General features: G+C 40.0%; 1 protein-coding gene across 1 annotated transcript in view; it reads right to left on the reverse strand.

Annotated features, from left to right (window-relative positions):
* The window catches only part of UTRN (utrophin), a 324,375-nt gene that overhangs the window by 296,350 nt on the left and 5,786 nt on the right, over positions 1-22,239 (reverse strand). The window contains exon 2 of the mRNA XM_082303315.1: positions 4,546-4,607. Coding sequence (XP_082159441.1) covers positions 4,546-4,607 — 62 coding nt within the window. The remainder of the gene's footprint in view (positions 1-4,545; positions 4,608-22,239) is intronic.

Below are 22,239 nucleotides of genomic sequence, written 5' to 3' on the forward strand. Positions count from 1 at the left end.
AGGCATGCAAGGGCTTTGAATGCAGTTCCTGACACCTTGGAACAATGCCCCAGCTGGCTCCATTCAACAGCCTTACATATCCAAGACTTATAACTGAGGGGCAGGGAAACCTAATGTCATTTTCAGAGTGCAGCAAATCTCTGGGCTTTTATGCTCTTTTTGCAGAGCACAACCTTCCTGGCAGTAACGCTTTTTTTGCCATCCCTGTGGGAAAACTTCCCAAATGTAACGAAAAAACAAGTCTTTGGTAAAAAGACAGCCTCAGTTTGCCCATGCTGGATCTGTGAACTTCCTCTAGTGAGTGACAGCACTAAGTTCCAACAGGCTGTGACTGACCTGACTCCATGGGTCTAAATTAAGTTAGGGCATCGTGTTTCTTGTGCTGACTCTGTATTCCACCTGCCAAGATCAGGAATAGCAGAAGAGGAGAGGAACCAATCTAAAAGCAAACTTGGAAAAGTACCACCTCGGAAAATGAGAAAACTAAATCCAGCAAAGACTGAATCCTGCAAGAAGGTAAAGAGAGGGCAAGGTTACTACCACTGAGACAAAGGGAGATGCAAAAATAGGACTGACCACACAAGCATCAAATCCCATAAAGGCTGTAGAGGGGAAATGAAGGGCAGACAGAGCAGGTCTGGAGCTTTGAAAAGAAAAACTGAGTCTTGATGGGAATATACAGTATAGTGACAAAGGCAAAAGTGAATATGAAATAGGCAGGGCAACCAAAACTCCGTATTTGCCAGGCAGGAAAGGCTTCTGATATGAGAGGGTGTAATAGTAAGTGAGAGGGAAAAAAAACAAAAACCAAAAACCAAACCAGAAACAGGGTCAGAGAGTAGGAGTAAAGAAAGAAAATAGGGCAGAAAAAAATTGTACTTGCAGGGTTCTAAAGTGGGACACAAGACTCCTGAATTCCTTAACATGCCTATCAAGTTTCTAGAAACCTTCTAGAGTTACAAGTATGAGCATCCAACTACTTTGTTCTGTAATTATAAGCAGAAGCATCAGAGATGCAGAGATGCTGCAAGATGGAATGAAAAATCCCAGGCCTGCTGATACAACATGTAAGTAGATAAAGAACAAAACTATTCAGATATTTGGATAAACTAGGGTTGATTTCAAAATCTTTGTTCACACTCTACCTATGTGAAACAATATATGGGTACCAGAGCACTACATTATCCTGCAGACTTGAATTCAAACTCCACTGTTAGCCAGAAGTTCCCCTGTGACTCATCACAATCATTTAAAACACAATTTTACATGCAATTACTAACTGTGTGCCAGATTAAGAGACTTCCTTAGATCACTAAACCCAGTCCTTGCTGACACAGGCATAATCATCTTCAAGACCCTTTTCTATGCTGATCAAGCTCCATCTGAAAACCAACCAGATATTTTGGATGGTTTGACAGTTCGCAGAAGAATGAACCCTCTGAATTCTGTCATAAGACTCAAGAGTTCTGTTTTATAACAAGAAATGTCAAAGAAATGTCAAATTCTCTGGGATAATTTAGCTAAAGTCTCAGACTGGGCACTCAAAATTAGTAGCCAGGTCTGATGTTTACTTTTCTTTATTTGCAGTTGCTAAAAACCACTGTGACAAGATAGCACTTTTGCACTGCAGAAAGGAGTTCTGAAAATAATATATAGGTATGAACTGGTAACTATTAATGAAGATTAATATAGAAAGGGATAAAGGGATAGAAAACAATGCTACATAGTGTGAAGAACATATATTAGTTATCCATACAACTAGAAGCTTTAATTGGTAAGGCTATACCACAGGGAAACAGCTAAATCTGACTCCTGAAATTAGACTGGACAGAGCAATGGAAAAAATACAGAAAGTAAAAACATTACATGGCTTTATAAACATATGCTGAAATGCTCTGCCTCAATATTTATTTGAGTGCAAACTTCCCTATTGGTTAAAGCTTGGTAACAGACTATTTATCTAACCACTTTTATTGCCTTTAATTTTAACAAAATATCCTTCCTACACAGCCATCACAGGCTTGTGAGTTGTAGTGCGTACAGCTCTCCTAAGGTATTTCTACAGTGAGCATTGAGTCTTGGCTGAGTACATTTACTGACCTTAAGATTCAATCCACTTAGAATGTTTGTGCCTTGAGTTCAAACAACACACACAAATAGAATGCATTGTTCTAGCACAGTTTAAACTAAGAGCACAAACCCAAATTACTGTACTGGAAACTACACCAAGAGCTCTTATCTCACTGATCAGGGTACCGAAGCAGGCACCTCACAGCATAATTGAGATACTTTAAGTGTTTTACTTACCTACCTATTCTCTGATGAGAGAAGGGAAAGACACTGCTCTCTTTGTAGATCCTTTGTAAAACCCTACTGAATTGTCTTAAATCAAACTTGGCATTATGCAATTGCAATTTTAGGATTTTTGTACACTATGCTAGTTTACAAAGGCTCAACGGATTGCTTTTTATTTTCTTAAATGAAGGGTAAGTACAATATAATTAACATGGAGGGACAAGTAAAATTTTTTTAGTGAAATTTGCAATTCCACACAAAAATTTTGTTTTCTGCAGTGTAAGTCAGATTACTTTTAACTAACCTCTAAAAGCTCTCTATCCTATTAAGCAGCTAAATCAATCTAGTTCACATAAAAGGAATTTTAAACAACCCAAATGACTTTGTACATGCAAAAACTTTGACACAGCAGGACTGAAATCAGTCCCTTAAAAATATAAAGGTACAGTTCAAACTAGACTTTCTTACACGAGGTGATTTCTACTTAACACCATCAATTTCCTTGCAATTTGAACGTGCCAGTCTTCATAAATCCGTGTCTTGTCATGCCAAAATAGTCATGCTCAAATTTGAATTGGACATGCAGCAGTCAAGAGTATGTCCTTTCATAAGAGTCTCTTTAATCATTAACAAGGTTTTCATAGCTTCAGGTGTTTAATGGGCCATGAAGTTACAGAGTTATGAAGCTGCAGTTACTTCAAATCCTATAAGTATCTGACCATATCCTGTGCCAGGGAAATTGAGGAGCTTAGCAGGATCTGTCTGATTACACAGTATAGAAGGAAAGATGCTTTGTAAGATATACCCATGGGTGTCCTAGCAGAATGACTGAAAACAATTCTACCTTCTTCAATACAATGTCCACAGCACTCACAAACAAGTCACCTGGCACATTCTCAGTATGACTGTCATTCATTCTCAGTATCACTGTCATTTCCATGTTCATGCCATCTTTATGCCAGCTACAGGACTATGAACAGTCCTTTCCTTCTCACCACATTTTCTTTCCTTACGTGATCCTGCCCCGCCTAATGCTCCTCCTGCAGGACCACCACTCCTCTGGGCAGCAGTCAAAAGCCGAGCATAGAGCAACCAGTTACCCACACACACTCTTCCTCTAAAGAGCAAACTAGCCAAGAATGTATTGGATGAAGAGTGCAGGATATCAGCTTTCAACCAAAACAAACCTAAGCCAAAATGATTCAACCAAGGCCACAAGCCTTGCATTGCCCAGTGCCCTGTTGCACGGGAAGGAAAGGAAGGTAAAAATTCCTTACATTGCTGATCAAGAACTCCAGAAGGGCAGAGCTCCAGAAGCAGCCATTCACTGCTAAAGCACTTTAGCAGCTTTATTTGAGGAGAAAAAAAACCAACCAAAACAAAACAAAAAAAAAAACCCAAACCAAACCACACATCCCTTCCTTCTATATTTATATCTGCTTTTAGGATTTCACATGCATGCCCCTTTTCAATAAGGGCACACAAAATAGTAGTTACCCCATTTGGAGCACCACACTAGCTAGAAAACACATGAGATTTCCCTGATAATATCCCAGGTTCTTTCACAAATTCAAACCATGAAGTAGGAAAACTTTCCACAGACACTATGCTTCTGGGCAAAGTGTCATTTTTCCCTATCAGGAGAACAGTGTAAAAAGCAGGCTTTAAATAGCATTCCAAAGCAAACTTCACTTCCTTTCTCATCCCAAACCATTAAAGATCCACAGTAAGTTTCAAGCCAGTAAAGAGAATTAAAATGAGAAATGTACAGCATGAGAGCCAAGAAAAATTCAAAATGAGCAAGTAATTATATAAAATTTCAGTCAAGACTCGAGTAGTAACACCAGGTGGCTTCAACTAGAGGTTTGCAGAGTGAGCAAAGCCAAGTCAGTAACAGAATAAGCACAGTAATGAAGGTTCAAAATCTGCTGCAATGCACTCTGAAAACTGCATGTAGAAATCAACTAAACCAAACCAAAACTAAACAAAACCAAACAGACATGCTCATGCAAAAAACTATTCTAATATATTAACAAATAGACTTACATTTTTTTCTTGAAATATAGTATCAAATGTTTATGTGCATGAGGAAATTGAGGGAGCAAACACTACAGTATTTTATCTATTTTCACTCCATACTGGCATTTTACTAGGAGTATTCAACTAGAGTAAGAGCAAAGCATGTTTAACCAAAATTGTTCTAAACAGTGAATCAAACAAAATAAAGTAGTATATCCAAACCAACGTTACCTTGGAAAATCGAGCATTTATCCATTTTGTAAAGGTTTTTTTCTGTACATCATTGTGTTCATCTGGAGAGAGAACAAGAAAACAATGAGTAAAAATGCATTCTTCTTACTCCTAGATTGTTCAATACAGGTCACATTAAACACTGTCCTGAAAAGTGGGAGAATTTTTTGCCTAATCTGTCAATAAAGCTGTTCAACCATCCACAACACTTTGGTACTTGCAGAGTCACACAAATGTTTTGCCTTTGCTAGTAACCACAGCAGCTCCTTTGCAGTAGAATCAGCCTCACAGCACCTCCCAAGCGGGTTTCTGATGCATAAAATTCACAAGCTCCCCATCTGGTGAAAACAACCTATGAAACCATGGGCTTTTAATTAACAGACTTTGTCAACACCTTTTTGCCTGAATGCATTACTCCAAAGGGTGCCAAGGCCCTTATTCAAGCTTCTGATGCAGATAATAGCCTCCTTCGGTACACAGCACAGCTACTGTGGGAGCAAAGCTGCTGGAACAGCCCTTGAAAGCACTTCAGCCTTACCCACCCTCAGCCTGGTTTTGCGCCTGGATTCAGAACCATGTTAGTGATCAGTCACAGACAAGTTCAGCTGAAGCGTGGGAAGGGCTGCTGAGCCCTTCCCTTCAAGTGCCCTGCCGGTGTGACACCAAAGTACCACCACGTAGGGTCTGGGAGACAGCCAGGAGGACCCAGCAGGACAAGGAGGAAGGGCAGGCAAGTGCCTGTAGGTCAAGAGGGAGGAGCAGTGGCCTCCAGCTGTGCAGAGAGACAGCTTCCCAGGATGCTTAAGGAAGCCATTTAGGAGTCACCTGCAATTTTACAGAGCCAGTCCCACTAAACCAGGGTGAGTCACCTCCAGCACAGGACACTCCTGCCTGTATCACAGGACACATCTTGGGTAAATTGCACTGAGCAGTGCTAAAAGTGAGCCTATGCTTCATCACCTGTACTTAAATGACAGTGAAATAACTGCTGACAACCAGACTAGGCAAAGGGGGTTCATCCAGCATGGATTTCCAGGTCTGCTTGCTGCAGACAAAATACATACATACATGCATGCAGCCTGTCAAAGGCTTTAACCTCCAAATCCCTGCACAGACCACAGCCAGGGCAGCCAGTGCCTTACACCAGGCAAACTGCTTGACAGCTGCAGCCCAGATCAGGAGTCTCTGAGAGCCCTTCAAGACTCCACCAGCTTCTTGGCAGATCAGTCTAGAGATACCCTCCAGGCGACCACAACACGTTGCTGTCTGGAATGCTCTCTTGCAGAACCTCTTGGTGGCAGCTGGCATCAATCTTTCCAGACTCCATACCACAAAGCAGCACAACACGACAGTGTTCAGACTAACAGTCCCTGCACTTGGAATGAAGCCATAGAAAAAAAAGCCCAATTGCAACTCAAATTTTCTACTTCACAAAATCATGAAAATTCATGCAGTCTGAAGCAATATCAGATTATGATTAAAAAGCACCACTTACAAGATCATATACCTCAGCAGCAACTGAGACTGTTGTACAATAAAGTTTTATCTATAAAATTCAGATATTTATTTAAAAAAAAAATTTAAAATCACAGAATAAAACCAGAAGATTTCTTATATAGATGACCTCAACATTTCTCATTTCTGGCCTGACATGCACCTGAAGCTGATACCATCCATGTATTCACATCTAATATCTAGCCAGAAAGCTGTTACAGAAACCAACGACCAGGTATGCTTTACCTAACAGCAAGGAATAGTGGCTACAGCTCAGCCCAGATACAAGAAGTCACATCGGTAAGAAATGAAGTTAAATGAAACTTAAATTGTATGAAATTGTTCATATCCATTTAAAATAAACCCTCAGTTCTGGGCTTCTTCTAGGCTACAGCTGAAAAACCTGCTTGGGACACAAAGGGTGCATGTCAGCCAGGAGCCATTGCTTCACCCTTCTATGCCTCTCCTCTTTGGCAGCTAAAGCTGATCCAACAGACTCTACTCTTGAGTCACACCTTGAGCTCAACCAGACATCAAAGACAGACCAATGCATGAAAAGATTTTTCTGAGGAAGATTCAAGATACCTGTGGCAGCTGCACAGCATGCCATGCTCAGAACATTGAAACTCAAGGTGCTGTTTCAGGGGAGTATAATTACCTAAGAAATCTTGTTAACCCTGTCTTTTCCCCTCAGTGGCACAGAGCTCCTTGCCATCAAAGAACATATAGAACCAAGTAACTCTCTGGTAGTTCCTAAGTATCCATCTCACAGGAGCCTGGCAGACAAGATGAAACTCAAAAAAAAAAAAAAAAAAAAAAAAAAAAAAAAAAAAAAATTGATCCATTTTTTCCCTACAAGTCTGTTTTCTTTTTTTCCTTTTTAAGACACAGGAATGGACTAGATTGGTCCAACTGCCACTGTTGGACCAATATTTTCTATTAACATTAATTGAAAACAACATTTGTATTGAACATAGTGAGATTTAAACATGATTCTCTTTTTAAATATCATCTATTAACCTGTCTGCCCCTTTTGTGCCAACACCCGCAAGTACACAGCTGTGAATGATGATGTTTTCCTAAGGCTGCATCTGCCTTTTTCCTTCCTTAACCATCTGTGAGAATGAAGAGTAACACCACAGTTTGAGGTATCACATTCTTCTAACATTATTACTCCTTAGCATGACAAAGGCAAAGAACAGAGAGGCCAAAAACAGTTGTATGACTGTGTAAAAGGAGAGCAACCATTATGAAAAGGATCTTGGATTTATAAATCCTGTGCAGTAGAAGCTCTAGACACCCCACTCTTGGAGAGTTCAGCCCCTTCCCCAAGCACACGAATGGCAGGAGGTGACAGCTCTCCTCAGCATTCACCAGCTTCAGCCTGCCAGGACTCCCCCAGCAGGCCTTGCTCGTACACCTGCTTGCTAGGTGTGCTGCAGTAGCATGCACAGCTCACTAAAATCCAGCGCCTTTTCTCTCTCTTTTCAAAAAGAGGGTTTTCTAGGAAGGGGAAGGAAAAAAATCCACCAAACCCCACATTTTTGATCAATAGAAACTACTTAGTCTTGGTAAAAGGTTTGTTGAACAAAAGAATACAAATATATATACCCCTACTATCTCCTAAGGAGCAGAGCATCTTTTTTTCTTAAGCAAGGAATGAGAACCACCACAACTCCCGTCTTCCTAAAACATCCTAGTCAGTTATAAAATTCATAGACAACCCTTGCCAGTCAGGCTCTGCTTTTATGTTTGCTTTATAAAAGCCTCTGAAACTCAGATTTTTGTAATTGACCATTACAGACATGGTTGTGTCAAGCTTTCTGCTACAAACCCCTGCAAAAAAAAACCAAACCAAAACAAAACAAAACAAAAAAAACAACAACAACAACAACAAATAAAAAAAACCCTGAAATGTTGGTGCTTTGATAGCAACAGTGACAAGTTATTTTATCCCCCGAAGTAATTTTCTTTAGATTCCTACAAGTCTGTAAGGCTAACCCCCAGAGGCCGGCATTATGATTTGGATAACAAATTAGCCACATTCAGTCAAAAAAAAAAAAAAAAATCACCATTCAACAAAGCACACAGTAATCCAGCCAGTCAAGTTCTCACACAAGACATTAAAAATGTCAACAAGTTACAGCCCAGTGAGAAACAAATTCACCAAGTAGCTAAAACATTTGTTTCCTTTCACACTGCAGCAGCCTGACAGTGAAAGCCAAGGACTGACTCCGGGCCAAATTCTGCTTCATTACCTACCATTTCCTCTGGCCAACGTGGCTGTGCCTGCCCTCCAGTCACTTAATGGACTAGTAACAGAATGTCAGAACAGTTTGTTCCTTTAAGAGGAAATAAAAACAAACCTAAACACACACACACAAAAAAATTAAACTCTCGTGATGACAAAAGAGAGAAGAAAAGCTTCCTATCCCGGATGCCTGTTTGCCGAAGCCTGCTTCTGTTACACAAGATGATGTATGTCCACCCAACTGGAGTACGCTCTAAACAACCGGCTCCTGTGATCAGATGTCCAGGCTGTGTCCTGGCACTCAGTCGCCCCCAACAGCCACTTTTGTAGCCTTACATACATACCTCCTCCACCCACAACACTGTCCTTTAATTTCGTTTAGGGCACCTTGAAAACACAGTTCAAGTCCAATCTATTACCTGGTGAAATATGTTGGAGAGCAAAAAGGAATCTAAATTATCTGAAAATAGAGGTAAAAACAAAAGCCTCACTGGACTGCGGTTCGTCCTCTACTCAACCTCTGTTTCGTACTGAAAGAGAAGCTTCTTATTTCCCCAAAACACATTAAATGCTTGTATGACAGAACTGTGTTATTTAGCTTTTGAAAGACAGAAGTTATCGCACCCAAAACAGCTGGCAGAACAGCACTATAATGAAAGTGCCCTGGAGAAGCATAGGCTTGATTGGCAAATAAAGTACAGAAATTGCCCAACCACTCCAGCGCACATTACCAAGGGTCATCTCACATTTTAACACTTAAATTTGCCTTCACCACCTCATTATTTAGGTTCTCAGCAAAGGAATTTAGAAATAAAAGAAGGAATTAGCCTGTGGGTTTCAATTAAGACACTTGGAATGCAACGAAGTTAGAAACATCTCTTTGCCTAAGCCTTTAGGCAGTCGGGAGTATCTCTTGTAGATACCACCCCACCCAAGACTCGCACACCTATGAAACCCTGACAACAGTAACAAAAAGAGGGATAAAGGTTTGTATTTCTGGACAGAAAAAGCATTTTGAAGGCAACTATCTTTTAGTCAAGCTCAGACTAATTCATATAGCAAGAGACACAAAATAAGTATCTAAAATTTCAGCATGGAAACCAACATATTTTTTATCTTTTTAAGTTTTTTAGTTTTTATCTTTTTAAGATCATAGTTTAGTCTTTTTAAAGGAACAAAAAGCAAAAGCTGAGATTGTTCTGCAGATTCTCTCTTCTCTTGCAACACCATGGTAGAAAAAAATAGCTCCAGCAACACATAATTCACTTGTAAACTTTCACCTTTGTGCTGCAATTTTAATTTCTGCAATCGGTGGTATGCACAAAGCTTTCCCTCATTCCTTTTCCTTCTCTCTCCAAACTTCAGCAGCTGGGCAAAACCAGAGTTATATTAATAGTGCATCTAACAAAAAAAAAATCTGCCTACAGCAACTGGCACACAAAATGCAGTTGCCCGAATTGTAAGTTTCCTGTAGAAACCAAACTATGGAATATAAACATTACCAAAAAAAGACTAAAGCAAAAAGAAAAGTCATGCGCCTCACCACCTGGTGTTTCCCAACAGCAGACACCACCAAAAACAAGACACCATAGACAAGTAACGAGGACCACCCTCTAGTTCTACCAAAATGTACTGGAAGTTTAAGCTAAATTGTGTTTACTTCACAACGAAAAACTCCCCCAGCAACTGATAACCTAGAGGAAGGCATCCTCACAGCTGAAGGAATATTAAAATAGCTGTTTCCATTTCCCAACAAAAGCAACCTAACATGCCATGCTGTGGTCTCAGCACATTGGAATGATGATTAAAAGGGAGGTATAGATAACCAAGCTCTCAGGAGACAGAAATAATGCCCAACACGGAGCCTGACAGCCCACACTGGTCAGCCAGTGACCCTGCTGATTTCACGGGATGACAGTGCAAACCCAAGAGCTGCAGGCAGTGTCCCAAGGCTGCTCCAGAGCTGCAGCCAGTACACAAGGCGCTCCAGCAACCCCACGTCACTCCAACAGTCTGCAATGACCCACTAACACCAGGTCTAAGTAAGCAGTGTCAGCTCCCAGTGCAAGACAGCCCTGTGAAGCTTTCACATACAATCCAAGTACACTTGAGCACATATTTCACAAACTGCCCAGCACATGGAAAGAAGAAAAAGGCAGGTAACGCCTGCCCAAAATCTGGCAAAGAAGATGTTTCTAAGCACACAAACAGGAAAGCACTTTAAGAAAAAAAGACAAAGTAAATTTATGAAGACAAATAAAATCACAAACTAGATTTACTACAGCTGGTTTTGTTATGAGCACAGATCAGGTCTTTGAATTTCTAAGTGGTTATAAAGAAAACAGAATCACTTTCCACAAGTTGGTGTTAGCCATCTGCTCCTTTTTCTCTGCCCAAGTTAGGACTATTATTAGGCTCACTTGCACTTGTGGATGTGATTCACAGGATATAAGGTCAGAGGGATCACTGTGATCAGCTAGCATAATCTTCTGCATAACAGAAGAGCCATCCCCACAAAAAGCCCATCTGCATACCAGAAGGAAGCAGAGACAACAGATGTCAGAGACCCTGCACAGGCACAAGTAAACAAGATTTTTAGGACAGAGAAGGAAGCCAAGCCATAAACTGTATCTATGCAAGTAGCTCTCCTAGTTATGGCAGTTTCAAATCAGGCAGACATCACAAACAACCTTCTTTGAACATCTTCACAGTACAAGAGACAATGTTATTTTGTTCTCTGTGACAGGCAGGTAAAGACAGTAGTTATTCACAACACTAAGTTTTTCTGCCCACTCATTCCAGAGTCTCTTCTATCCCAACTCTTAGTCAGAGGTTTTCCTATTTTTCTTTTCCAACAACCCAAAGGCTGCAATCCTAACACCCCCTCATTCCCTGTCTTTTCACTCCAAATATTAAAACCTTTCCTGATCCATCCCCTCAGAGCTGCCTCTCTTTTACCCAAGCTTCTAGAGTCTACCATCATTCCTTTCTAAAACTCTCTAGGTCAACAGCTTATCACAGACAGAATCCAAATTCCTGAGATTCAAATAGTAATACCTGGCTCCTACATATTACTACATGCTCCAATTTCCTAAGTAGAACACAAAGAATGTTTGGCCTCCTATACATCAGTGGATGTCCCACTAGTGTCAGCTCCTCCCACCTCTTCTCTGGCCTCTCACTGCAACTCCCACCCCATCCCAGCACACAGGTACAGGGTACAGGTAATTGGGTATGTACCTGGTTGTTCCTTCACATGCTGACTGGCATATTTGGCTGGTATGTTCACATATCCTCTAAGTGCTTAATTAGCTTTATAACACACAATTAGGTTTATTAAACTTCCACTAGTTACTACAAGTTGAACTAGTTGTGATGGGGGAAAAAAAAATATGGAAAGACTAGTTTAATCAGAGTATCCTACTTTCCTTGTGAAAATGGATTAAATTAAAAGATTTCAAAAAATTGTATGCTGTTAACATTTTCAAAATCACAAGTGCTATTTAGATGTTTCTGAAAGGAAGTTAACCAAGCATCTCTGGATACAGACCATATAGGACCCATTTCAGTGACAGCGGTGTGCAGAGTAGAGTTACTTAAAAACAAACGGAATTTATAACCCCATGGCATTTAAGTCTTTCCTAGCAGTCCAGTGTAGAAGACAATCATAACGTAACACCTCGAGCAGCTGAGTTATGCAAAGTCAAGGTGTTAGCTTTCTGGGTTTGATTGCTTCAAACCTCTAATGGTATTTAGAAGTCTTGCCTAAAGACCAAAAAAATAGCATATGTGTGCAAAAAAAAAAAAAATTAAAAATCACACGTTTTCACAGTTGTATTTCATCTATGGAAGGTAATAAAAAAATAAACATTTCAATGATAATTAACTCAGAAATTAAGAAAAAAAGTAAAGAAGTGTCTTTACAAAGCCTTAACACACTATCTCTTGGAACAAGATTTCTAGACCAAAAACCCCAAATACAATGAACACACAGTTCATACACCCATTGCACTTTTGTAAGTCTTATAAACACTGTTATATCAAAAAAATTCTCTGGCAATTTTATGTGGCTGTCTCAAGGACTAAGCAAGCTTCCACCTGTATGAATCCACTTCTCTTTGCACTGTTACTAGAAAGTTTAGTAAAATTTTGGATTGAAGTGTTTTTATAGAAAGTACAGCATGGTAGAGGTCAGAAGGCATCTACGGAGATCATTTGTCTAATCCAAGCCCCCAGTCAGAGCATGTTGCCCAAGGCCATGTCCAGTCAGATTTCTAACATCTGCAGTGACAAAGACTTCATAACCTCTCTGAGCAACCCAAGACAGGGTTTTAACAGAAACGGAGTTTCCCGTGTTTCAGTTTGCTCCCATTGCCTCTTGTCTTTTCAATGGCCTGACTACCTTCTTTGCACTATCTCGTCAGATATTTATAAACTTCAGTAGCATCACTTGGATTTTGATCCTTTTCTTCTGGCTGAACAGGCCCAGCTCTGTCTTTCCCCACAGGAGAGATGCTCCAGTCCCTTCATCATCATTGTGGTCCTCACTCCAGTATGTTCACATCTCTCCTGTACTGGTGAGCCCAGAACTGGACCAAATACTCCAGGTGTGGCATCACCAGCACTGAGTAGATGGGAGCACATCCAAGAATGTGCAGCATGCTCATGCCTAAAGGAATGACAGAAAGGAAGCAAGCTCCTTTTTCACAAACTTGCCAGCAGTATCCCCAGGTAGCCAAGAAGGCCAAGGGCATCCTGGCCTGTGTCAGAAAGCCTGGCCAGCAGATCATACAGTGATCATCTCCCTGTACCTCGCACTGATAACATCACATCTCAAATCCTGTGTCCAGTTTTGGGCCCTGCATTACAAGATGGACATTGAGGTGCAAGACTGAGTCCAGAGAAGGGCAACAGTGAAGGCTTTAGAACTCAAGTCTTATAAGGAGCAGCTGAGGGAGCTGGAGTTCTTTACCCTGGAGAAAAGGAGGGTCAGGGAAGACCTTATCACTCTCTACAACTGCCGGAAAGGAGGATGTAGCCATGTAAAGTTCAGTCTCTTCTCCCAGGTAACAAGCGACATGGCAAGAGGAAATGGCCTCCAGTTGCACCAGGGGAGGTTTAGACTAGATATTAGGAAAAACTTCTTCACTGGAAGGGTGGTCAAGCATTAGGACAGGCTGCCCAGGGAGGTGCCAGAATCGCCATCCCTGGAAGCATTCAAAAGGCATGTGAACATTTAGCAATATGGTTTAGTGAAAAGCTAAATAATTTCATTTAACAAACTACATATTAGAAAGCTTCTACACACTTCTGTCCAGCTTACAACAATTGACAAACACATTTCATTCTTCACAATTAAGACTCATACCCAGTGATGGTACCTTACATATTCCTGGGCAGGCAATGCTTGGAAGACAGAAGTGGAAGAAACTGTTGCATACCCATCTTGACAACAAAGTTAAGCTCAGTCTTTACAGAAATCAAATAGACAAAGGAAGTTCAAAAAAGCATAAATTGTTTATTTTGTTTCCAGACAGGCCAAGTCTGAGCTTCACTGGCTATTCCATTATTTTGTCAAGGATCAGTCACTGATGCCAGTAAATTATTTACCTTAGCCTATTAACCTTTGCAATTATTAAGATGAAACCTGAAACATAGAAGGTTTAAAGGAAGCCCCTAAAATTCACATGGTGTAGTAGTGCTCTAAAGATGAAGCAGCCAAAAGCAAAAAGAATAAACAGGATAACTGAAGAATTTAAATCCACAATATTTTTTAGTGCAAATTACACCAAATACTCTCATTTCTATCCCTAAAATAATCCAGCAAGTTCATTACAGAAACGGTCACCATAAGTTTGCCTGCTTTTAGCTTCGCATGACCAACCCAAAGTATGTTAAGTGTCTTATACTGCCACCCAACCCTAGTGAGGAAGATTAAGTGAAAGGCAAGTCCAATCCTTGAGATAAATTATTTCCTTTCCCAGTTACATGCCTGTGCTGGCCAAGGAATGGGGAAGGGGGAACACCTTTGTGCAGAAACTGAAATGCTAAGCAAACCTTTGAACATTTTGTCCATGACAAAATTACTGTTCTTCCTCTAGAGGTAACAGTCATAAAGGTGCCTTAGCCACTTTGTGTTTTCAGTGAGACATCTTAATGGAGAAAAAATAAAAGAGAATTGGAGTACAGTACTATGAATGGTCCCTTCTTATGGCTTCTGGCAAACATAAAATTTTCTTTTGTCATTTGATCAGAACAGCAGTAAGTTGAGGCACTGCTAATCCTATATCCTAATTAAACTCTCATTTCCTTCCCTGGCTTACTCATTAATTAGTCCCCAAAGCTGAACCCCCTCCTGATTAAGTGCTTTGAAAGCACATAATTCTGTTTGGGAATAGCAGGACAAATATCTGAACACATTAAACCAGGTATTTATGCAATCAGTTAAGCCACTGACCACCAGTGTGAGCTCACTGAATACTTTCCACTTCAATATAGAAACAGTGTGGAAAAAACTGGAGAAGATAGCCCACTCTCAAAAGACTCCACCTGGAGTACTGCTTCCAGCTCTGGGGCCCCCAGCACAGGAAGGACAAGGACCTGTTGGAGCAGATCCCAGAGGAGGCCACAAAGATGATCTGAAGGCTGGAACATCTCTGTCATGAAGGTAGGCAGAGAGAGTCAGGGTTGTTCAGTTTGGCAAAGAGCAGCCTTCCAGTACTTAAAGGGGGGCTACAAGGAAGCTGGGGAGGGAGACTGTCAGGAAGTACACTGATAGGACAAGGAGTAAATGTTTGAAAGGGAAAGAGTATATTTAGATCACATATAAGGAAGCGATTCTTTGCTATGAGGGTGGTGAGGCACTGGAACAGGTTGCCCAGAGCAGCTGTGGATGCCCCATCCCTGAAAGCGTACCAGGCCAGATTAGATGGGGCTTTGAGCAACCTTGTCTAGTGGAAGATGCCTCTGCCCACAACAGGGGGTTTGGAACTAGATGGTCTTTAAGGCCCCTTCCAACCCACACTGTTGCATAATTCAATGAAAATACAGCAACAGAGCAGTCAAAAGGAGACCAACCAAAGTTCAAAGCCTACCAAGCATTTGGCAGAACCTGAGCTATAAGCTTTCAGCTGCCAATCATTTAGGCAAAGGATTACATGTACACATCCCATTCCCCATGCTTGTATTACTTAATGACAAGCTTTTAAGAGAATTGTGGTAGAACCTGTGCAATTGTAGCATTTGCTTACTGTCACTCTAACATATCAAGTGGGTCTGTGTACAACTTGGAATAGACACATCACCTTTACCTTTGTAGAAACTGGCTAAACAACAAAAAGATCACCTAATAAAAAGAGATAATTACATGTCATATTAATACTGCTGCCTCTGGCAACTATTCCAGTAGATCAGTCACACAGGTATGATCCTGTCCTGGGTGCATTTTCAGAGAGGGTTCTTTTGCATGCCTTCCCAGTGCTAAGGAGTCAGGCAACAAGCAGGCCCAGGATTCACTTTTTTGCCCTCTACCAAAGGTCAATGTCCCTACAGCAGACAGGTGGTGTCTATGCCTCAGTGAGGATAGAGCTTGTAGCTTGAATGTTGCTAGCCTGAGGACCAAAATTATGATAATCACCAGTGAAACTAGAAAAATTAGGGTACTAGTAAAAACTGGCTGAAAAAGAAGAGACAAGTTTATGGAGTTAAGAGTCCACAAAAAGACAGCTATACTTCATGGTTGAAGAGATGCCTGAACTGCAAACCAAAATAGGAAAATAAGGTGATTTAGAGGAAGCACCATTAAAGATGTGCTTATGGAAGAAGTATAAGCACAGGGTATCTACCTGTGGACACCACTACAGGCAATGATGAGGAAATGGTAACAACTGCATGGCAGATCAACTCTCTTTGCCAGCAAGAAAGGCAGGCTATACAGCAAACCAAAATACCAAGTACAGCCTCTGCAGCAGACAAAAGCATTTGATGCAATGCAAAATAATCATTTCCTCAACTGAATGGTTTATCTTGAAACTCAGAACACTTGGTCTTGTATTTTTTAATCAATAAAAATACTTATACCTTTCCAGTGTCATAGTAGACTAAGAAATAACAAGATCAGTACTTAACCCCCGCCCCAGAAAAAGCCAGGACAAGATCACCTTTGCTGGGTCACATAAGGCAAGGGGGAAATTATTCTAAGGCTTTGACACTCCCACCCTCACCCCAACTCAGAAATAAAAGCTATTTGCAAATAGTGTCAAATAATATCTCTAGCTACAAACACTTTTACAGAACAAGTACTTCCTAATCTCCCAAACTGCATGCTATAAGCATAGCTAGAACAAGAGCTGTGCTTAAAGTTTGGGGTCAGTACAACATCCCAGTCTGGTTACCTCTCAGCACCTTCTCTGCACATCCCCAGTTCTCCAAAGAGCCAGGCACACATTAGTTTTGTCAGACCTAGCCATGCAAACACTCCCAAGTACCAGACAGCTCTGGTAAAGCAAAGCCCAACTGCTCAGCGTATTTGGGCAGGTTGTGAAGGGTCTACATTGATGCACAATTGCTCAGAGTAAAGGGTCAAAAGAGGGAAAGAAAAGAGATGGGGATAAGGCAAAGACATACTCCCAGAAGCATACAGAGACTGGCTCTCTATGAAAGAAAAGAAACTCATGTGGTTCCCCAAAGGGGTTAAGAGAAGCCTGTTTTCTATTTAACATGTATTTGCACTTCTGAGTGAGAAAGCTACTGCAACAAATTAACTTCATACACATTTACAAGAATTTCAAAGTCTCAATAAAATGATGCATTTAATTTACCACAAACTATAAAGCTCAGTGGTGAAAAAAAAACCAGCAATGCATTCCACACTCTTCAGGTTATGCAGATAAATGCAACACCTCAATGATGGTAAAAAAAGAAAGATTCTTATTTCTGAAACAATAACATTACCTTCAAAGAACAAACAAGTGGTATGAACAGGGTCAAATAAACAGAACAAATCACAAGATCATCTCCTAAGGATGCTGCTATCATCATATGACTCGCCTTTGAATATTTATCTTTGTGTACTATAAACTACATGAGGAGGAAAAGTGGGGAATGCATTTAGAAAGTATTTTTAACTCAATTTTTAAAATTCATTCCTACAAATTAAAAAGCAAAAAAGATTTACCTTCAACACTCTGCACTGCTAACTACGACAGATAACTTCAGTATTTCTCATAGTCTTACTTGCATCACACAAGGCAAAACTAAAAGCAATGTGATTGATGAAATTTGCTACAACTTTTAAGTTGTCCCACTTTAACATATCATTTTAAACCATTGTAACATAAATACATTTGAAAACCTTAACAGCTTTAATATTAAAGTTATTACAAGATTTTTCTACAGCTGTTTGTTTCTTTGAACAACAGTCCTAAAAACTAAACCACAAAACCACTTATTTTTTTAAGAAACACCATAAACACTTTTTTCATCCCCAACACAATGACATAAGAAGCTTAACTCACATAACACAGATTAGACCTTCATATCTGAAGACCTCTAATTTCACTTGATGTTGACTACCACTTCCAATTTTCCAAAGTATTGCTACATTAAGGCTACTCTTTTAAAATTACAATATTTTCTTGTCCAGAACACACAAGCAAAGCAGCAGCACAAAAAAAGAATAAAACTTTTTAAACTGCAAAGAAGCAAGGAAGTGAGAAACAGTAGTAAGGATGTACAGAAGGGCATATGAGCTCATGCACACTGCTGTCTGAAGATCATGGAGCAAGCTGCAGTACAGTGTTCATTTTTCAGGCTGTCCGCTGCTGACACGCGAGCAACCTGTGGCAGAAGAATGATTATTCACAAAACCCAAGTATTCATGAAGTCTACCACAAAGGGAGAATGGAAAGAATTCCTACAACTGCACACACATCTGCAAGTTGGTGTAGCAGGACCAAACGCATCCTAAATGTCAATCACCTACCTACCTGCTACTTGCTCAAACAGCACAAGAGACATTATCACCGTCCAATAGGTTCAGAAATGAAAATTCACAATGATGAGTAACTCAAGTGGCCAGAAGACACACAGTCTTTTTCTTCATACAATTATTCCACTAAATGTTGCTATGACTGCCCTCAAAGTTACACAGTCCAGCTAAGAGCAGCTCTGGGAGTGCTTAAAAGGCAATACAGATGTGCTTTATCCTGCAGCATCTTTTCAGTCCAACTATGAACTGGCATGACTGGCTTCACAAAATGACATTTGCAGATTTCTGTTTATTCAGAAACAGAAGCCTTGGATTTTGTAAATGACAAGTGAAAATTGATTGAAAGGAAAAATGAGCAAAGGGCAAGTGGAGTTTGAAGGAAGCTAGGAAAAAAGGAATATATGTGAAAATTTTTGCTCTCAAAAGAATTAGCATGATCAAGAGATGACTTAGCAACCTTTTACACTTGTTTCAATTTTGGTGCATTTAATTATAACGTTCTACATGTGAGAGATACTTGTCTCCAGCCCTGCAGAGATAAGTGTATAATAAAAATAACTTACTAAAAACTAAACAAATAAAATCTCAGAAACTTTAGTCTTGTCACATTGTCACTCTTTCTATTCATGTCAAAACTCTTCATTGTTATTCCTCAAGTGTCTACACGGCTGCAAAAACAAAAGCAATTAGGACTGACTACCAACCTTCTAACCCTTCAAATGCAGAATGAAATTTGGGCTCAGTAAGGGAGCATTAGAAGATGACACAGAACTCCAGCTACTCAGTTGTAATAACTGCACCTCCTAAACATGAACATTATAGAAAAAAAAATTCAAATCTTCAGGAAAAGCCTGAATTCCTACCTTTTGTTCTCTACTTTTAGCATATCAGAAGAAACCATATAAGAAAGCAGTATGTGGGGATACTCATTCTTGGGAGAGACAGAAGAGTTAGAAAAGACTAAGAGAGCACAAGGATGAAACATTTGTGTTTGTATTTATCATATCAATTATGACAGAAGTTCTTCATCTGGATCGTGTCAGTCTCCAAACCACAGGGCAGCAGAAAAGAATTTGGAGAGGAAGAAGATGCAGACAGAAAGCAGGTATCAGTTAAAACAAAATCTTAAGACATAAACGCAGAAGTGTCATATTATAGGAACAGCAGGAAAAATGAAACAGGCCTGAGAAATGGAAGATATTTATCAAATAACTTCAAAGAGGTATTTAAGCATAATGACAGGAGGAAAGTTGAAGGTCACACAAAAAACTACCACAGCAGCAGTAAAATCATAATTGTGCAAATTTAAACAACACACACCACAGCACTTACCTATACCAGGGAGATTTCCCCAAAAAAATATTTCTTTGACAACATAAGATACTGTTTTGGAACTTTGTTCTAACTTTCTTAACTGCACATTTAGTTTGTTTCTGGCAAAGATGAAGGCTCAATAATTCACTTATACTTGCATGAGAACACAACAGGAGAATGAATATGCAAAGAGAGACAAGAAAAAAGCTTCCTTGATTTATTAGACATGAGAGAGCATTTTTCCACTGCAAAGCAGTCAGTAATAAAACAAGTCAATCAGAGGTTATCTATTTGTTTCAAAAGTCTTCAAGAGCTAGTGCTAAGCCAGTAGAGCATTTCCCAAGACCTGTTGCTGTTTGAGGCATTTTACAGGAACTTCTACCAACCCTAGAATCAACTTTGCTCTGCTCCCCCAGACTACACTATGAAAAATAAGATGGCTACAGATTTATTCGTAGTGTCACATCCAATTTTTAATTGAACAGGGAGCAATGGCCCTGGCAGAACTGCATGCTAAACTACTGAATTGATGAATATTTATTTTTCCTAATTCCTCCAGCCACTGATAATTTGTATACACAAATATGTTTGGTTCTGTTTGGATTTGGTAGGGCTGTTTTTTGTGGGGTGCTATGTTCAACGGCTAGAGTAAATTTTTCTGGCTAGTCCAATAGTCTCCCATCTTACAGATAAAGAGCACATTCACACTGTCAAAACAGTAGCTAATTATTTACCTGATATGACACTGCTGCGTGTAACATTCAAGGATATTCAGCAGGACAAGACTCTTAGAATATACATGTTCTGTCACTGAGATCTGACTCACCCTCTATCCCTCTGGAGGGTGACAGCTACTAACCATGCAGCTTTGTGCATGCTGCAGAGGGGACTGGAGACAGGGCAGTATGCAGGAATAAGGAACACCAAAAGGGGCTAGAAAACATCCACTACCCCTGCTGATGGTGTCTGTAACCCAGCCTGACTGCTCCTGCAGGCTCCTCCAGTTGATGCCATCAGAAGTGGGAGCAGTGTTCACACACAAGCAGCAGAACACCGCACTTAACTTAGCGGCTGACCAGGACCATTTCCAAGGTGCTGGAAATATCCAATGCAAGTCTGCATGTCTCAAACATGGAGTTCGTTTGTGTAGGTTTTTGAGTCACGCACAATAAAGAAAGGCACAAGGACACAGTGTCAGCCAAACCGTGCTCCCACAAGCATTAGCATATTTGCTAAACCAAACTTTGAATTATTTTCACACATATTTAAATTTGTTTCAGACCAAGAGTGCATTTTTACCATCTGAAAATTTTTGGACCGTAGGTTTTTAAGCTCATACTCTTGCTGAGAGTTGACTGCATGCATATGCTAAGGAAATACAGCTTTTCTCTCAAATAAAAAACATTCCAGGTGAAGATACACTTTAAATAAGCAAGCTTTTTCATTCCTTTGGGGGAAGGGTGGCAAGGATTTGGGAATTAAAGAGAGAAATTGAGTCTGGGAAGATAGGGATAGGTAGGTAGAAAGTGTTTTAGTTTTTCTTCCTTGTTTCACTCTATCTTACTCTAATTGTCAGTAAGTTTAAAAAAAAAATCCCCTTGATCAAGTCTGTCTTGCCCACCGTTAAAACTGGCAAGTGATATCCCTATCCCTATTTCATCCCATGAGCTTTTCAGTCTTATTTTTCTCCCCCTGTCTAGTTGAGAAGAGGGAGTAGTGGGGATGGGCATTTTGCAGCTATCAAAGTCAACCCGCCACAAGGACCGAACAGCAAACTTGTTATGCAGAGTCAAAGACTACAATAATGCACACTCACAGCAATTTATACAGAAAAATCTTTCCCCTTAGCTCAGAGAAGAATGTCCAATAAGATAGCAAACCAGTTTACCTGGCCATAAAATAGTTCCAGCTCAACTCCTGAGGGCAAACTCTTAAAGTTATTTTTATTACTGTAACAAAAACAATAGAAGACCCACAAAAAAACCAAACACCAAATACCTTAAAAAAAAGAAAAAACAGAGAAGCAAGGCGAATGCTCTATATACAATAAAGCCTATTCTAGTATTGCTTACTGTAGTTCAAATCATTTGATCCTAATGGTGAGTTAAATTTCTGATATTAGTCCCTTGTAAAATGAAATCTCTTGGAAGGTTAACATCTTGCATTATTAGCAATACCTAGGTCTTCTTTCAGATGAAAACTTTAAAAAAGTGCTTATCTTAATCAAATGATTTTTTACCCTTAGTGACAGGCAGAGAAATGACTTAAACAAAAAAGCACCTCCAACAGAAAGCTGGCACTGTGCCCTGAAGTGGGAATATCTGACAGTCTGATTATTTTCAAGAGTATACCACATGACTGTGTTGGAGACAGAAATGAAACTGCATCAAAATCAGCTAAAAACACAAGACGTGTACTGTGATTGGTTTAATTCTGTCTAGGTATTCAGATTGACAACTCTTTCCACTAACAACTTTTGTATAATCAGCTCTGTTCACAGATCAAAAACTGAAACGATACAATACTTATTTCCATTTAACTGTACAGCACATTTACTGCTTGCTTAATACAGCAAAATACACTATCACTACATCATTTGATACTCACGTTCACCAACTACATTTTCTGTCACTTTTATTAATGAGAA

This window comes from Coloeus monedula (assembly GCF_965178545.1).
Source record: "Coloeus monedula genome assembly, chromosome: 2".
Classification (NCBI taxonomy): domain Eukaryota; kingdom Metazoa; phylum Chordata; class Aves; order Passeriformes; family Corvidae; genus Coloeus; species Coloeus monedula.